This window comes from Maniola jurtina, chromosome 22 (assembly GCF_905333055.1).
Source record: "Maniola jurtina chromosome 22, ilManJurt1.1, whole genome shotgun sequence".
NCBI classification, from domain to species: domain Eukaryota; kingdom Metazoa; phylum Arthropoda; class Insecta; order Lepidoptera; family Nymphalidae; genus Maniola; species Maniola jurtina.
In genome coordinates this window covers 1,477,973-1,497,134 of record NC_060050.1, presented here as the reverse complement: position 1 = coordinate 1,497,134, position 19,162 = coordinate 1,477,973, and the positions used below count along the sequence as shown (strand labels likewise).

At 36.5% G+C, this 19,162-nt stretch overlaps 1 protein-coding gene across 7 annotated transcripts in view; it reads left to right on the top strand.

Annotated features, from left to right (window-relative positions):
* Window positions 1–19,162, top strand: part of LOC123876856 (apical junction molecule-like) — a 79,266-nt gene that overhangs the window by 34,453 nt on the left and 25,651 nt on the right. For 6 of the 7 annotated variants that reach the window (XM_045923237.1, XM_045923239.1, XM_045923238.1 and 3 more), the window contains 2 exons: window positions 15,485–15,687; window positions 16,127–16,165. In XM_045923237.1, coding sequence (XP_045779193.1) covers window positions 15,485–15,687; window positions 16,127–16,165 — 242 coding nt within the window. The remainder of the gene's footprint in view (window positions 1–15,484; window positions 15,688–16,126; window positions 16,166–19,162) is intronic. The other variant, XM_045923236.1, reaches the window with a different exon arrangement.

Genomic DNA, 19,162 nt, shown 5'->3' with positions numbered 1-19,162 from the left:
AGAAATAAGACACTGTTAAAACGAGACAGCGTTATACCGCTGGCACAAATCTGTCTCATTCTAACCGAAACTTAAGTCTAAGCAAAGTCAAAGTGCGCTCTATGGATTTAAACCTAAGAGCAGAAGCCTCAGAAGCAGACGTGCAAAAAAAGTGCCTACATAAATCGTAAGATAAATGACTCTTAACTGGATGTAAGTTGTTTACATTTTTGTTACAATAATCATCATATTGTTATTATGCTTGTTTGTTTGTGACGTGGTGTCGTTCGTATGTCTTGTGAGTTCTTCTTGGTGTTTATTGAAGTCTTTTCTATGTATGAGTCTTTCATCTGTCCTATGAGTTCAAAAGAGTGGCTTTGCGACGAATAAAAGGCAAAATGACAGATGCAAACAATTGTATTAACAGGGCTCTCTCCGTCACTCGCTTCATACAATCGTAGTTCCAATTTCATTTGAATATTAAGCAATTAAAGTCCATGAAATTTTGTAGACATATTCTAGAAACTAATATCTGTGTCTGTGGTGTTTTAGATTTTTCTAAAAATATGTAGTTTTAAAATTACAGGGGCTCAAAGATTTGTATGTAAATTTTTAAGACCGCGTAACATTGAAACCGAATATTTTAACAGAAATCTGGAAAACCACAGACATAGATATTAGTTTCTAGAATATGTCTGCAGAATTTCATGGACTTTGGTTTCTTAATATTCAAATGAAATTGGAACTACGTATGTATGAAGCGAGTGACGGAGAGACCCCTCTTAAATAACACTCCTTTGCGTCGTAAGAAGAAGTACCTAGACACGTTACATTAAACTATACTTCTCACATAGGTACTTTGTAGAGCGCTATTTCTTTCATCTTGTGCTTTTAGTATCTTATGTCTTACTCTTCAGCGAGCATGAATTTTATAAGCCATGTAAGTACATGAACGTACTTGTCTTTGGTAGGTAATAATGTTGGAAGCAAAATATTTTTGATTTGGTATATTAGATCAGCTGATTACAATAAATTGATCCTTGTAGTGTTTTTTTATCTTATCTGGGTTACAATAATGACCAGATTCCGGTTTAGGTAACGCGAAAAATCGTTTGCTCGAAGCAAATAGGTAGACGATATTAAAATACCTCCATCTGACGAATCTTAATGATTAATCTTCATTTCTGATTTGATCACGTAGAAAAACTCCAAGCATAGATTTCAATTTACCAGGATTTTCAACTGCCTCTTTGTTTTCCTTTTATGCTACTTAGGGCCGATTTTTCAATCATCAAATAAATTTTATCTGAGGAATTTTAGGGTTTGACAATTTTTGTATTGTCGATTCGTCAAATTTATACCTCAGATAAAGATAAGATCAGATAAAATTTATACCTCAGATTCGTCAAATTTATACCTCAGATAAAAGATTTGACGATTGAAAAATCGACCCTTAGTTACATAAACAAGCTTTGCACATGTGAACCTTTAAATACGTACCTATAGAATATAGATAGACAGATGATAGAGAGATGAAATCTTTATTGTACACAAAACATGAAAAGGAACACAAAACAAAAGGAAGAAACAGAAAAAAACAATTGTGTGCAAAGGCTGCCTTATTGCTTGGAGCAATCTCCACCAGGCAACCTTAGGTGAAAAGAGAAGCTAGTGTTAGATAGTACGTACTAACACGCAAAGAATTATTCAGTACCCTACTACCTCGTATCAGCGTAACTATCCCTACTATCAGCGACTCTGCGTACTCCACAGAATCAGTTTCGGTCGATGAGCTCAATTGGAATTATTTCCTTACGTCGGAAAATACGTACACGTCCGGCCATTCAAAACGCGAATCGCGAGAGAATTCGTGACATCATCTCGCAAGGACGCGGTTATGCAATGCTAATAGGCCAAGAGCTGGTGAAACAAAATTACCTACTCGTTGCTATTGATGGGTTCCCAACGAGTCACACTCAATCGTGTTACAGTTTTACTCGTTGGGAATCTATCGAATTTTTTTTGAAAACAGATGGACCTTTAAGAATCCATTGGGAACTCTTTGATTTCCGGGATAAAAAGTAGCCTATGTCCTTCCCCAGAATGCAAGCTAACGCTGTACCTTTCATCAATCGGTTGAACTGTTGGACCATGAAAAGCTAGCAGCCCAACAGACAGACAGACACGCTTTCGCATTTATGATATTAGTATGGATGGGTAGGTAATGATTCGATACCTGGCTCTGAAACGTCAGGAATGACTCGAATAGCTAGTTTATGCAAATCTAACATACCTACTTTTGTTAGTTATGTTAAAATTTAAATCCTTTGGCATACATAACACGCTTAACTTAATATAGGTATGAATCATGTGACTTCATACAAAGCTAATGAAATTCGGAATCACGTCATTTGTTTTCCATTCTAATGGTTTTTTATCTAAATATGAATACCCGGCTGAGTTTGTTGTGGGTTCTTCTCAGATTTGGGCGCACTTGGAACTCTCGTAGCTTTAGTTTAAAGTTTTACTTGAAAGGGTCCAGTTTAAGAAATCAGCTCTAGTATCGACTAATTTGTGAGTTAAAGTCGAGAGCTATTTTCTTAAACTGGATTCTTTCAAGTAAAGATTTTTATATAAACAGGTGGAGATGATACTGCCATTGTCGCAACTAGAATGCCATAAGCCTACTTTGTCGTATTAGTTTACAAATTGCGAAAAACCAAATAATATTTGAAATTCGCGGGCAGACCCGTCGCTTGCCCCTTAAGTTAAAGTAATAAATTATCACCCCTACCAATCAGAAAGTGTACAGTTATAGTACCCAATTTAAATAAATGACTGACTTAAATAGGTATGTATTTATAAAAGGTAAAGGTGACCGATTGACTGACTGATCCATCAACGCACAACTCAACTATCAACTATTTTATTTATTTATTTATTTAAACATCTTTATTGCACAAAATTACAAAGAAAATAATAAATGATACAGATAAAAATACAAAGGGCGACCTTATCACTAAAGTGATCTCTCCCAGGTAACCCGTATGTTCGAACCTAAAGGATAAGACGAGGAGTCATCATGTATATACTATTCATACTACATCATGTATAACTATTGGATGAATCGGGAGCATGCAGATAGCTATTATGACATAGATATCCGCTAAGAAAGGATTTTTGAAAATTCAATCCTTATCGGAATAAAATAGGGGTTTGAACCCGTTTTTACCCTTCAGGTACGGAACTCCGAAACACCAATAATCCATTCTCAAACACGTGAACTTGTCAGAAAGGCATAAGAAAATTGAGACATTGAACGGAACAATTTTGCTGTATCTGGAGTTAGGCCAATGTAGGTATGTTAAGGATCTACAGTTAAACTACAATCTACGCTTAAGGTGTGTCAGAAATATCTCGGTTATCGGCCGATCGGTAGAATTCCGCTCAACGGCCGCGGTTGACCTCTGATCCCGCATTGCAATCATAACTCGCTGCATTCGAATTATTACTGGATTGTTACTAGTTGCATTCGAATTATTACTGGATTGTTACTAGTTACTAGTTGAGGAAATTATTAAGTTACCAGGTATGTTTTGCGATCATACCTTACTACTCGACTACGGCAAAGTCAAAAGAAAGGTCATGATTTTAGCAGTCTTTGTATGTATGTACCTATGTTTGTATCAGATACTGTGTGTTGGACCGTACCACCTAAATTACTGGGCTGATTTTGATAAATGAGATGTTAATCGTTATTATGGTCCGGGTGACATAGGCTACATTTTATACGAAAAAAAATCGACCTGACGGATGTTACATTAAAAAAAGTGGGGGTCCCAGAATTTTTTTTTTGCGATGGTATCGAGTGGGATATTAAATGAAAAAGGGAAAAAATTCTGAGTTCATAAATATTAATATAGAACGATCCATTCCCTAAGAGGGTAAAATAGGGGTTTGAAAGTGTAGTCCACGCAGACGTAGTCGCGGGCTAAGCTAGTAACTAATAATAATTTTAGTCTTTAGTTTGCAGGCGATCTAAGTTAGCACCTAAAACAAGATCTTAATATTAGTGGCCATTTAAATAATTTCGCTTTCCAATTTTCTAATTTTCACCATCCAACTGTAGAGTACGCAAACACAATTTACTGGAGTGGAGAAAGTAACATACGTACCTACAGCGTACAAGTTTGAAGCCCCTGTAATACATTGGCCAAACGCGCTCGGCAAACTTGTATACGGCCTCGTCCATAGTTCACGACAGTTATGGAACTTTTAACAAAACGTCGTGGCATCGAAGTCACTGGCAGGTGTCAAATGGTGGTCAAACGTAGCCCTATTATGCCCGATTTTTCTATGATTTCACGTCACCATAGCCAAATATTCAGTTCGCCGAACGTGTTAGGGCAACGTGAACTGGAGGCTTGCGAGCAGATGATATGAAATTCGGAATTAGGCCAACTGATCGACTTGCTGACTGGGCTCGGGTTTTCATGCACACTTCAAAGGTATATCTCTCAGCTCTCACATTGAAGCGTTTATATCTTAGCACCACTCGCCGAACGCGTTAGGCCAACGTGAACTGTCGGCTTGCAAGTAGATGTTGAAGACAGATTAAAGAGATTTGTATTTCATGGAACGCTGGCAAAGGCCTTGGCTCGCGACGCTCCATATTCTTTGATCGATGAACTGTGAAATACTTGCAGTAATTATTATTGTCAAAGGCTTATTGTTCTACGTCGAGAAAAATTGCCGAGACCTGTTATTACCACCTTCACAACTTCATGTTGGATATAATATGTAATAGGTATAGTCTCCTTCCTGATCTTATCTTGTGTTATGTCTTCTTCTTCCACTCACTTCTGTCATCCGTCCACGCATTAGCTATCTCTTTTACACGCATATCCTCTTGAATGAAAACGAATGATGTACGAAATGTACGAAAACGAATCTCAGCCGAACTATGAATTTAATCCTTACTCTATAACCTGCGCAAATCGCCATGTCGCAACTTCAGTTTCAGCCTCCCACCAGACCAGACCAGACCAGAAAACATAAAATTCCAAACCCTTGCCGGGAATCGAACCCGGGACCTCCTACTAATAAGACCACAGCGTTTACAACTACTTACGGCAGTCACAAACTTTGCAGTGGTGGTGGTGCGTATGGCTGGCTTTTCCTGCATGTTTATCAGTGGGAGGGCGGGCGGTGCATATCGCATGCTGCATGTTGCACCATACAGATTTCTTTGGTTTGGCGGATTATAGCAAATTAAGCTTTTGGTTAATTGTATGTCATGGACTTCCGCAAAATAACGCCTGCTTCTATACTACGTCACAAACTTTGTTAAGTATCTATTTTCACTCGAAGTTTATCGCTATTTCATGGAAAAATTTTAATACTTCTTAAACGAGTCATAACTACGTCTAAGACTTCAGACTTCGTCGTGCTCATAGAATCACGTACCTATATCTTCATTCTTCGAAATCTATTTCTGGAGTCTATTCTATTAGGCCACTCGTAGGTATAGGCCGTCCGTACAACCGGGTCATCTTATATAACTTCAATTATGAGGTCAGATCGCAATGAACTAGTCTAATACACGCTCGAAACGAAAATAGTACAGTTAGTGCGAATATTGTATTGGCTAATTTCGGAACGCTAGGAATCTCTGGTATTACAATAATGCTAGAGACATCTGCGTTTGCTACAGTCATGTTGGATGTTTTTCGTATATGTTCTAATTTATCATTCTCGTTCGAACGTTTTATAATAATTTATTCGTCTAGCTCTCAAGGGTTTTGAGAGTTTCCGAAGCAAAATTGGTCGATTTCACATAAAAATAAAATATATCAGTGGAAGTATTCCCTTCGTTCCACACTTAAACCTGATTGAATTCTTTAATTGAACATTTTCTTTAATATACTTACTTGCCATCAAAAAAAAAAAAAACCAAGCACCTCGCATCACTTTTTATTTTGGAAGAAGTTAAAGTCGAAAACTTTCTTGGTGAAAAGTACGTGCCTATATTTTATTAAAGATCTTTTAAGTCTTCATTTTCCTTGTATTCATTGGTTTCTTAATATTTTTCCAAACGCCTAAGTAATCTTAGTAGTTTTTGGCGTTTTTTGATGTCACTTTGATGACGCTAGACTTTAGCAGAGTGAACAATAAGAAAACTCTCGGTTTTGACATCTGTCAATATTAGGCTAGGGAGTGACGTTAAATCAAAAAGACCTAGTCATTCCATAGCCTACCTAATGTAGGTAGCATTTGACGCCTGCTAATGTAGGTAACAATTGACGCCTGCCAATGTAGGTGAAGCCTCGACGTTTTGTTACAAGTTCCCTTTGTTTGTCGTGAACTGTGCTATCACAATTTGTTATTTTTATCTTTCATAGCGAAGTGTTCAATCAAATGACTCCAACGTTGATTGTACTCGATAGAGTAGATACAGTCAGCAACAAAACTAGGTTTGCACCCGCCAGTACTAGCGACTATGGACGGGTGCAAACTGCAAATCTAGCTTTGTTGCTGACTGTACTCACGTCGTGACCGGGTCATCTTATAAAACCTGTCATTATCAGATCATACTGCAATGGACTTGTAGTCACTTGATGTCCACAAACGTCGTACACAAGAACGATCTAGACTTCTAGTAGTAGTTTTCTACGCATTAAGACATTCAATTTTTGAGGCTAATTTGCGAGTGCTGTAATTTTAGCTATTACAAATAATATTCGGAAAATATCTGTCTAAAAAACAGGCCAAGTGCGAGTCAGACTCGCGCACTGAGGGTTCCGTACTCGGGTATTTTTTTCAACATTTTGCACGATAAATCAAAAACTATTATACATAAAAATAAATAAAATCTTTATTAGAATGTACAGGTAAAGAAATACCTTTCATATGATACATTTACATTTACATTTACATTTGGTATAGTTATCTTACTTTGAAAATTAAAACTCATTTTTTTTAATGTAAATGTAACCACAAATTCGGGGTTTTCAGATTTATTCCTGTACTTGTGCTATTAGACCTACCTACCTGCCAAATTTCATGATTCTAGGGCAACGGGAAGTATCCTATAGGTTTCTTGACAGACAGACAGACAACAAAGTGATCCTATAAGGATTCCGTATTTCCTTTTGAGGTACGGAACCCTAAAAAATATGTTAAAAGGTTTTGAAACCACTTAAATTAATTAAATATGCATTAGTATTCGAAGAACATCTAAAATGAGTATGTCTACCTACTCAAATGCCAAAGTATCCGTTAGTTAAAGTAGTAAGTAATTGAAAAATCAGTCTTCTAAGTTGGCACGTCTAAAGCCAAGATCTATTTGACTTTGCTCAGACTTAAGACACTGTTAAAACGAGACAGCGTTATACCACTGGCATAATTTTGTCCCGTTTTAGCTGAAACCTAAGTCTAAGCAAAGTCAAAGTGTGCTCTATAGATTTCTACCTAAAGTACCTAGACTAGAGGGCCTTTTTAACCCCCGACCCAAAAAGAGGGGTGTTCTAAGTTTGACGTGTGTATCTGTGTATCTGGCTGTGGCATCGTAGCTCCTAAACTATTGAACCGATTTTAATTTAGTTTTTTTGTTTGAAAGGTGGCTTGATCGATAGTGTTCTTAGCTATAATCTAAGAAAATCGGTTCAGCCGTTTGAAAGTTATCAGCTCTTTTCTAGTTACTGTAACCTTCACTTATCGGGGTGTTATAAATTTTAATTTACACTTGTCCATAATATATCATTTCAAAGGAACAACCTTTACACCTGTTAATTTATTTCAGAGATTTGTTTATAACCGAGTAGGCGCCACTGTCTCCCAACTTTTGTTTTAAATTATAATAAACCATTCCAAGTATCCTGAGCACGCGCAAGTATTAATGGCCCGAGACAGAAATACTCGGGCGCTTGTAGTGCATCAAAAATGTACAAAATTAACTCCTGCGGGAAGGAGTAGCGACAGAAATAACGATAGGCCGACTTCCTTCAGGACCGACTACATAGCTTGCTAGTCTTGCTACCCGACCAGAGAAAACTATTTCAAATTCAAATTCAAATTCAAAATGTTTTTATTCAATTAGACTTTTACAAGTTCTTTCGAATCGTCAAAAGCATCTACCACTGGTTCGGAATGCCTTTCCTACCGAGAAGAACCAGCAAGAAACTCGGCGGTTGCTCTTTTCAAAGATTTGATATACAATATTATGCCATGTATAAAAGCAATTGAAGTCCTGCGCATTGCTGGAGCGAATCGAAGTTCAAATCCACGCTTTTTTATCATTTACATAATCTTCGATAGTATAATATGCTTTTCTCAAGAGCATATTTTTAATAGATTTTTTGAACCTGTGTAAAGGCAAGTCCAAAATTGACTGAGGAATTTTGTTATAGAAGATTATACCCATTCCCACAAATGACTTTTGGACCTTCCTGAGACGGAGCGTAGGAGTCGCAAGCCTGTTACGGTGTCTAGTCAGCCTGTTGTGTAGATCACCAACCCTCTTGTAACTAAGAATATTTTGTCTTACAAAAATTATGTTGTTGTAAATATATTGAGAGGCTACGGTAAGGATACCTATTTCCTTAAATTTTTCTCGAAGTGAATCGCGTGGTTTTAAGTTATAAATTGCGCGTATTGCCCTTTTTTGTAATACAAAAATTCTCCCAATATCTGCCGCTCTACCCCATATTAAGATTCCATAAGACATAATACTATGAAAATAAGCAAAATATACTATCTTTGCGGTCTCCACGTCAGTTAATTGTCGAATCTTTCTAACCGCGTAAGCAGCAGAGCTTAGTTTGCCAGCAAGAGTTGATATATGGGTGCCCCATTGCAGCTTCGCATCTAAGGTTATCCCCAAAAATGTAGTAGTCTCTTCTATTTTCAAAATATCATTATTTATCATTAAATTAATGTTACTTGTGTTCTTGGTATTGGGCAGTGCGAATTCAATACACTTAGTTTTTTTTGCATTTAAAAGTAGATTATTTACAGTAAACCAGTGAGTTACCTGAGATATGGCACCATTTATATCGTCAAAATTGTCCTTATTTCTATCGACTTTAAAAATCAAAGACGTATCGTCAGCAAATAGTACGATATCGCAAATATTTTGGACTACATATGGTAAATCGTTTATGTATACTAAGAACATGAAAGGACCTAGAATAGAGCCTTGAGGAACACCCATTAGTGAGGCTGATCCGGATGACTTCACATCATTCACACATACTGTTTGAATACGATCACTAAGATAGGACGCAATGAGACCAAGCGCAGTGTCTTTGATTCCATAGTGGCTCAATTTAACTAAAAGAGTCTCGTGCTCAACGCAATCAAATGCCTTGGATAAATCACAGAAAATACCAATGGCATTCTGTGACCCCTCCCACGCATTGAATATATGCTTTAACAGCATTGCGGCCGCGTCGGTTGTTGATCGACCTTTAGTGAAGCCATACTGTTCAGAATGGAGTAGCTTATTTAAATTGAAATGCTGAAGCAGTTGGTTGAGCATGATTTTCTCAAATATCTTGCTCAGTGTTGGCAAAATTGAAATTGGCCTGTAATTGTTTGGGTCACTTTTGCTACCCGATTTAAAAAGAGGTATCAATTTACTACATTTCATGAGATCTGGAAAAGCGCCTGTATTTATTCTATTATGTATGCGTCTGAGTGGCATATTTTGTGCATTATACGATACAGAGTGATATTTGGGCATTATAACCATTTCTTTGTATATTCGTAACTAACTGAATTGCCCCGGCAGCGTTAGATGGAATTTTTACCCGACTACGGCGAATCCAAAAGGAAGTGTTACAATTTAAGCGATGTATGTATGTATAGTATGTATGTATGCATAATAGAATAAAATAGAGAGAAAGCGGCAAGATTTATCTCTTTCCATGCTACAATGGGTTTTATTGTAATACTAGAGAATGCCCGAGACTTCGTCCGCGTGGATTTAGGTTTTTAAAGATACCGTGGGAACTCATTGATTTTCCGGGATAAAAAGTAGCCTATGCCCGTCCCCGGGATATAAGCTGACCCTGTACCAAATTTCGTCAGAATCGGTTAAACTGTTGGGCCGTGAAAAGGTAGCAGACAGTCAGACAGACAGACACACTTTCGCATTTATAATATTAAGTATGGATTATTATGAGTCGATGGAAATGGTCATCCAAAGTCATTTTTTACCCCCGACCCAAAAAGAGGGGTGTTATAAGTTTGACGTGTGTATCTGTGTATCTGTGTGTCTGTGTATCTGTGTATCTGTGTATCTGTGTATCTGTCTGTGGCATCGTAGCGCCTAAACGAATGAACCGATTTTAATTTAGTTTTTTTTGTTTGAAAGGTGGCTTGATCGAGAGTGTTCTTAGCTATAATCTAAAAAAATTGGTTCAGCCGTTTAAGAGTTATCAGCTCTTTTCTAGTGTTAACAACTACCTCAAGATGCTGCCTTATATCATGAGTCATAGACATCTAGACCTATATCAGAATGATTATTATTATTTATAAATAATTGGCGGGAATGGATTATAAATCACATTTAGTTATTAACTATTTAGATCAATACATACTGTGTCGTATTTTACATTTAGCTGATATAATTGTTACGTTAATTGTCTATTACATCACCTTGGTTTACCTCTGTGGTAATTTGTCAAATAGCTACCCGAAAACCAGTACCTACCTACCTTAAAAATATATCTGTCAAACTGATAGAAATAGCGATCGAATCGAATAAAGACGGGTATTGAGAAATAATAATTGTAAGCGAAAACTATTCTCAAAAATACAGTGAAGTGAAATTGGAAAGTGTCTATTATTCAAATCTGTCCCTATACTTCTGCAACACTAGTTTTCTTGTAGAAAAGAAGGTTAGATAACCGTTAGGTTCATAATATTATGTCAATAGACAAATGTCAAGCTGTCAAGATGGACGTTGCCTAAATACATAATTATTTATTTGAAAATGATGTTTTGGAAAACTCAAATACTTTGGATCGTCGGGGGTGTTATAAATTTTTAATTTACACTTGTATCACTTAAACTCGAAAACCTTGAACTAGGTCTTTATAATTCTAAAGGTATGATATCAGCTTTTAAACTTTTATTTCGTCCAAGCATTGTCCTGTCCTCAATTTGACCAAGGTGTGCAATGTGCATATTATTATTCTGAAGTCTCAACCTATATTAACAGGGCTCTCTCCGTCACTTACTCCATACAATCGTAGTCCCAATTTCATTTGAATATTAAGTAACCAAAGTTCATGAAATTTTGCATACATATTCTAGAAACTAGTTTTGTGCCTTTATATGCCTTACTGCAATATAAGGCTTATAGTTGAGTCAATTATGGTTTATGAGTGAGTTATGGACTTGTCATTGTTAGTAATGCTTTAGCTATTTTATAACATTGCGATTTGCGGTATGTCCAATGTGTAATATGTTTTCTTCATATAAAGTGTCATTACTCGTAATTTCATTTATGGCTAACCATTTTAGATGCTTATCAAAATAGTTGTTTTGTTTTTCTGTTTGTTTCATTTACTTGTAAACGTCTCTGCAATTAACGCATTACTTGATTAGTTTTGATGTATTGTATGCTCTATAAATACAATGAAAAGATTACTGTGAACTAGCTGATGTCAGCGACTTCGTCCGCGTGGATTTAGGTTTTTAAAAATCATGGGAATCCCATGGGAACTCTTTGATTTTCCGGAATGAACACTAGTTCATGTCACTTGCAAAAAATCATGTCGATCCCTAAGATACACGACGCATTATGGGTATGCTGCCAACTTTGTGATTACATTGTAAATTGAAATGATAGCTAGTCATTGTGCCAAACATAGTGCCATTTTCTTTACAAAGTTTTACAAAATGTTCCGTATGGAATGGTATAATTTTTAATCCTATCAATTTAGTTGTTTTTGTTTATAATTTATTTATGACCATTAGCACCAATATTATGTCCTCAGTCTTCAATCGTAACATTACAAGCATCTAGGAATATGTTCTCAAACATGTATGAAGTCTTCTATACTTGGCTAGCATTGTGGACTGGCCCAAACCCTTTTTATTTTCAAAAGGAGGCCCGTTCTCAGTAGTGGGCTGGCGATGGCTTGATAGGTTGATGAAGTAATAAGATTTGATGTGTCAACTTCGTTTATTAAAACTCAATTGAATTAATATGAGCCTTTCGCTGAATTAACTTCATGTTTATCAATGTAGACCTATTTAAATTCTATTTCCCCTAAACGAGCCTTAAATAGCCAACTATCGAAATGATTACAGCAGTTTTATGTATGTTCTTATAGATAAGTGTTTAAATATTCAAATTGTATGCCAAATACCGCCGCGTTCACCTCACATTCACAATACTTTGCAATTCAAAGTGTTTCAATCAGATGCGAGCGTTATACAAATTATTCAATTAAAACTAAAACTGTAAAGTTATAATAACGGGTTATGGGACCACCCATTCGTAAGAGTTGAAATTAAAAGGTTTTTTTTAAACAGAATAGCCTGACGACAGTCATGCCTTATGGACTTTATTTACATCATCAACTTTACTCGTATGTCGGTTACGAGCAAACGAGCAGGCGGGTCACCTGATGTTAAGTGATTACCACCGCCCATGAACATTTGCAGCACCAGAGGAACCGCCGATGCGTTGCCGGCCTTTCAAGAATTTGTTAGTCCGCCCCTCGAATAACCCCATGTTGTAATGTAGTGAGACCGCCGGTTGAGCTCCACATTTCTGATTTGATCACGTAGACAACATTGTAATAATGTACTCTCTCGGATTGATAATAATACAAATATGATGTACTTAGCTATGTTACTGTCAGTATTCGTCTATTTTAAACGTAATCTTTTTTGCACTAAGTTTATCATCATTGTCAATGATATGCGATACGATAAGGCCAATTTTATCATTTCCTTTGTCCATAATAATAAGCATTGACCCCTTTTCATACTTTCTTTGATTCCCATCATTATTTATTCCATTAAGGGTTCTTTAAACAAGCTACGTCCGCTTAAATTAACTATAGGTCCCTTTAGAATTTTTTAAAACTATAAATCTACTGTGGAATAAAAAGGTGCCGTTTATTTTTGCTAAACAATGATGACCGATGAGCAACTCAAAGTATACTCATGAGTCTCATTGCTCTATTATTCTATCTTGTACTTTTATCCTCTAATACTTACTTATCAGATTGCTCGGTTGGTTGGTTACATGTTTTATTAAGTGTGAACTTCAAAACTGTTACTCTGTCCCACATTTAGACCTTCAACGCATTATTATTAGATAGGTGGTTCACGTTCTACACCATCATCAAATTTTCCACTCTAAACCACTTACGCTAATCAGTCTAATTACTACACTATTTTCTGTCTTATCTGCGGAATTTAAACCCTAAAATTCATACTCCAAAGTCTAGACCGGTTTCTCTATCTGTTGTGTAATCTATACTAATAAATAAAATTGGAGTGTCTGTCTGTAATTTCGAAATAACTACCTCATATTAAGCTCATATGGTTATTTGAACGATACCATAACTGAATCACACGTTTTTAAAATTTTTGTCTGTCTGTCTGTCTGTCTGTCTGTCTGTCTGTCTGTCTGTCTGTCTGTCTGTCTGTTTGAAAAGGCTAATCTTTGGAACGGCTGAACCGATTTTGACGGGACTTTCACAGGCAAGTAGAGGATTGACCAGGGCGTAAAATAGGCTACTTTTTTAACCGACTTTCAAAAAGGGAGTTGTGTTTTTCTACCTATGTACACCGAAATCTCCGAGATTTCTGAACCGATTTGCGTCATTTCTTTTTTAATCGATAGAGGAACTTTGCGACATTGTTTCATAAAAAATTTGGAGTCCAACTCCTCAATCCTGATGCTGCAGGGGATCTGACCAATCCACGCGGGCGAAGCTGCGGGCATCAGCTAGTCAATTATATAATTAGGTTTGTCTAATTATCATAAAATCACAAAACCTAACGATCGTCCCAAAAATAAAAACAGGTTGTGAATGGTATTTGATTCAAACTTTATTACAGACGAAGAATTCCCATTCAACAAGTTGCGACTTATTTTATGTGTGAGTGGCGTTTATAAAAACATATGAGCAGTTATACTAGTAGATAGAAACAAATTAAACACTATGTGCTTCCGTTTTTGCTTGACGGAGAAAGTAATGACTTGAAGCTTTTTGAACTCTTTTTTTTTTCTCTCTCGTCTGGCTTTACAAAGATTAGCCAAAGTCAAGTTTGTAGTTATTTACAAGTTAGAGAAACTATACAAGTATGGACTTCGTCTGTGCCGGCGCTCGCCGACACACGCGCGGCACCCCTTTAGAGCGCTTCCCAGTCAGTTCCACCACCAAAACTCCAGTAAAACACAAATCCCGGCCATTTTTGACAAAAAAAAAAAAAAACACTCCAAAAAGGCGGAGCATGCGCGCCATCAAACAACAACACAGACGAAGTCCTTTTGAACTCTTACTATTAGTTTTGGAGGTATGAATTTGGCTGTGTTGTCTATCTTACCATGGGAAATGTCCATTTTCAGCTTCTCTTGATTAAGGGTCAAGATCAAATTGTATGAACTACGAATACCACCCGACCCGTATTACGTCGTCCAAATGCTAATGGGATGACCTATGGACCTTGCACGCTCCTGCTAACTTCACTCGCATGTCACAGCATAGCAAGGACCTGTGATAAAATAAAGATAAAAAAAAATTGTCGATACTCTTTCCAACTCAAGGTTATTTGTTTTATTGTGTGTTAGGCTTGACCTTCGCGACAATCATGCTTAAAAAAGCAATGACGAGGTTGGGGTTGGAGAACGCTTACCTAGAAGATGCCTATTCACTCTTACCCTATTAGCATTTGGATGAACTCATACATTAAGAGTTTGGGGTTTCTTTCAGTTCTTTAGCGAAAAATTGATTTTATCGATTCGTAGGTCTCCTGGTATTACTTCTTTTAACCCAGGGCTTTCAGGTATCCAAAGTCTTTCGCTGTTTGCTTATTAACATGAACTCAAATGCGCTGAATAAACTCTATAAATACTTTAATGTGCTTCCGGAATGTGTGAATTTTGCAGAATTGATAGAAAAACGTGTTTGAATTAATAAATAGATATTACGTGTTTCGAGTCATCGTAAAAGTATCTCGTGTATTGTATATTATTCATTAATTGTGTATTTTGTAGTGTAATTAAATTAATAATGTTGGCTATAATTTAAATCCCATGTAAGAGATCATCTAATGTGCTCCATAAATTATAAGCTAGATGATTTTCAATGTTGTACGTTTGCGTTTTTTCTCGTTTCATTTTGTGCTTGAATACAATCTATGACATTCAATGTCTGAAAGTTATAATGCAGTCTCTGTATTGGAATGCGCTATACACTACCGGTAGGGTAAACCGAAAACGATGAGACTTATCGTTGACTATCAATCTTTACAGGTAGAAGAACGAAAACGTGCAATATGGGAGGCGTCGATCTCCCGTCGAGAGGCGCTGTTACAGCGCGAACGCGATCGAACCGAACGGCTCGAGCGAGCACGAGCCGCTCGCTCGTCACCACGGCCTGCGTTCGCGTTCGGCTCGTCGACACCTCGTCTGCTCGAACCGGTAGACTCGGCTGGATTCTTCTGGGCCGCGCGCAGGTATGGGATCACCTTTATTTTCATTTACTGTTTAGATATTTCGAAAAAGCAATAGTTTACCGAGTTTTTTTTTTTTAAATAGAACACTGCTAGCTTTTATTTAAAGTAGTCTTGTTCCCAAAATTTTGATCGTATTTCCTTCCACGATTTTTTACCCACGAAATTCGATGATTTCTTTGAGACTAAGATTTTTTATATAGTTAGTAAGTATTAGAGACGCTTTTTAAGCTTAATTCCACGATTTTTTAAAGAAATAATTATTCTGATTTCATTGAATAAGTTTTTTATTTATTTGATTTTTGATATGCTTTTAAGATATTATGGTTAAGCAACTGTTTTTTTAATAATATTGTATGTTCCAATACGTAAGGGTGCCGGTTTATCATTAGTGTTAACATTTTTTTTGCACTAATTTTATTTTTTGTTTTCTCACCTCCAGTACCAACCCCATAGATCAGATGAACTTTTTTGAATCACTGTAAGCAGTTTCAAAGTTTTTTTGTTTTTGTTATGTTCTGTTCTGTTCTTTTATTAATTCTACTAATTTGTAGATTCTTTATAGTGTAGAGTATTTTGTAGTCTTGTTTATTTTTTACTAATCGCAAGGAGACTGTTATTAAAAATTAATATTTCTTTTTCTTTTAGATTTGGTATTGTGTTTGAAATTTGCATGGTCTTGACAAAAATGCATGTGCCGCCTACCTATTTTATTATTATTTTTATTAGTTTTTTTTTGTAAATATGTAACATTATACTGCAAATGTTTAACAAGTACCGTAAGTAGAACCTAGTTGTTTGTGAATTGTTTAAGAAATATTTAAATTGATTACAAAGACTAGCTGTCTCGCCCTGGCTTCGTTCGGATGGATTTTCTAAAAATCTAAAACTTAGTGCTTTTGAATCGTCAAGTGAATCTACCACTGCTTCTGATCGCTCTTCCTATTAAGAAGAACCTACAAGAAATTCGGCGGTTGCTCTTTTTAATCCCCGACTTAAAAAAGGGGGGTTTTATAAGTTTGACGTGTGTATCTGTGTATCTGTCTGTGGCATCGTAGCTCCTTAACTAATGAACCGATTTTAATTTAGTTTTTTTTTGTTTGAAATGTGGCTTGATCGAGAGTGTTCTTAGCTATAATCCAAGAAAATCGGTTCAGCCGTTTGAAAGTTATCAGCTCTTTTCTTATCACTGTAACCTTCACCTGTCGGGGGTGTTATAAATTTTTAATTTACACTTGTTCAAAGATTTACAATCAGTTTAAAATAGTGATAAAAGTAATCGAGATCAAAAGATGCTCAAGATACAATATTAATAAAGAACCGTAAATAGAAACGTCAAATAGATCCACTTTGTAAGTGCCCATTTGCTTACTTTGCACTTCTATGGAGAAGGTGCCTACTGAAGTTTATTGCTATGTTCTCTTATTTAAATTTAGCTCTTCCTGCTTTAAACATAAGTTTCATATTCAAATGAATACAAAATATAGTGAAGTTTGCATTCCGTTTTCCGGATGGAGTCTTACTCACAGTTTATAACAGAGTAATGAATTCATAGAAATGTTACTAAAATTTAAAAAACAATCGTTTAAAAATCGGATTGGTGGCGAAGACCACTTTTTAACGTTTTTTGAAATGTTACTAATATGTAGGTTTGAATGTTTGTTACTCGTTTACGCCACAATGACTACTGAACTGATTTGGCTGAGAGGAATGGAGATAGCTTGTACCCGGAAAATCAAACTTTTTATCCTGGAGAATCAAAGAGTTGCCACGGACGCAAGCTACCTCGGTACCAAATTTCATACAAATCGGTTGAGCGGATGGGTTCTTAGGAATCCCGTGGGAACTCTTTGATTTTCCGGGATAACAAGTAGCTTATGTCCGTCCCCGGGATATAAGCTAACCTTGTACCAAATTTCGTCGGAATCGGTTAAACTGTTGGGCCGTGAAAAGGTAGCAGACAGACACGCATTTATAATATTAGTATGGATTTGTTTTTATAGCGGCAATAGAAATACAAATTCTGTAAAAATTTCGATTCTCTACCTATTACGGTTTTCGAGATACAGCCCGCTGATAATTAGACGAACGGACGGAGAGCGGAGGCTTAGTTAGGGGTCCCGTTGACACCCATCGGGTACAGAACCTCAAAAATGCAGGCAACCTCTATACAAAATTTCATTATCCTATGAAGTCACAGGATATTATAACAACTACGCACTAGAACAGCATACCCAATGCATTTGCTAGCTGTGAATCTAATTAATACGACCCACATTCGCGGCTAATGCAGAAATAGGCACACAACTGGTACCTAGGTATAGACTTGACACTTACTCGCGCACTGTCTCGCATCCATTGTAAGATTTAACGGTTTTACCTAGATTATGGTGAAAGTCTGCAAATTTTATTTTATACTAGATGATGGCCGCGCCTTCGACCGCGTGGATTAAGGTTTTTTAAAAATCCCGTGGTAACTCTTTGATTTCCCGGGATTGAAAGTTGCCAATGTCAATTTCCGGGATGCAAGCTACTTCTGTACCAACATATAAGTAAGTGAATCGGTTTAATGGATGGGCTTTTAAGGATCCCGTGGGAACTTTTTGTTCTTCCACGACAAAAAGTAGCCTATGTCCAGGGTGTAAGCTAACTCTGTACCAAATTTTATGAAAATCAGTTAAACTGTTGAGCTGTGAAAAGCTAGCAGGCAGACAGACAGACACACTTTTGCATTCATACTTAATATTACTATGGATGGATTAATAAAAACGCTCTATGTATTCTGTGATAATAGAAACATCCATATTATAAAATGCGAAACAGACTGTCTATCTGTCTGTAAGTTTTGTAATCATCTTTCATTCCGTGTGTATGCAACCTAGATCATATTATTTTGAGGAGTTGCATCTTTATGTTATTGATAGTTTGAAGATGTTACGTTCAAAATATGAACTCTTAAATCACTTTCACTACCCATAATATAAATGCGAAAGTGTATTTGTTAGTTGGTTTATTGGTTTGTCCTTCAATCATGTCGCAACGGAGCAACTAATCGACGTGATTTTTGCATGGATATAGTTAATGACCTTGAGAGTGACATTGGCTACTTTTTATACCGGAAAATCAAAGAGTTCCCACGGGATTTTTAAAAACCTAAATCCACGCGGACACGAAGTCGCGGGCATCAGCAAGTATCATACATTTTCACGGATCAGCAGCTGAACCAATCTTGACGGGCATGTAAGCTTGCATCCTGGAGATAGGGTAGTTTTTATCCCAAAAAAAAACCAAGAGTTCCCATGGTGGAATTAAGCATCTAAATCGGCGCAGATAAAGTCGTAAGATTTGCATTCGTTTCTCACTTTCAGTAAGTACCTATAAAGGTAAGTACATAAATTTTCCATCCATAAATAATATTATTGATCCTTACTATCTTATCTCTTTCAAGAATATATAAAAAAATATTATCACAATGACG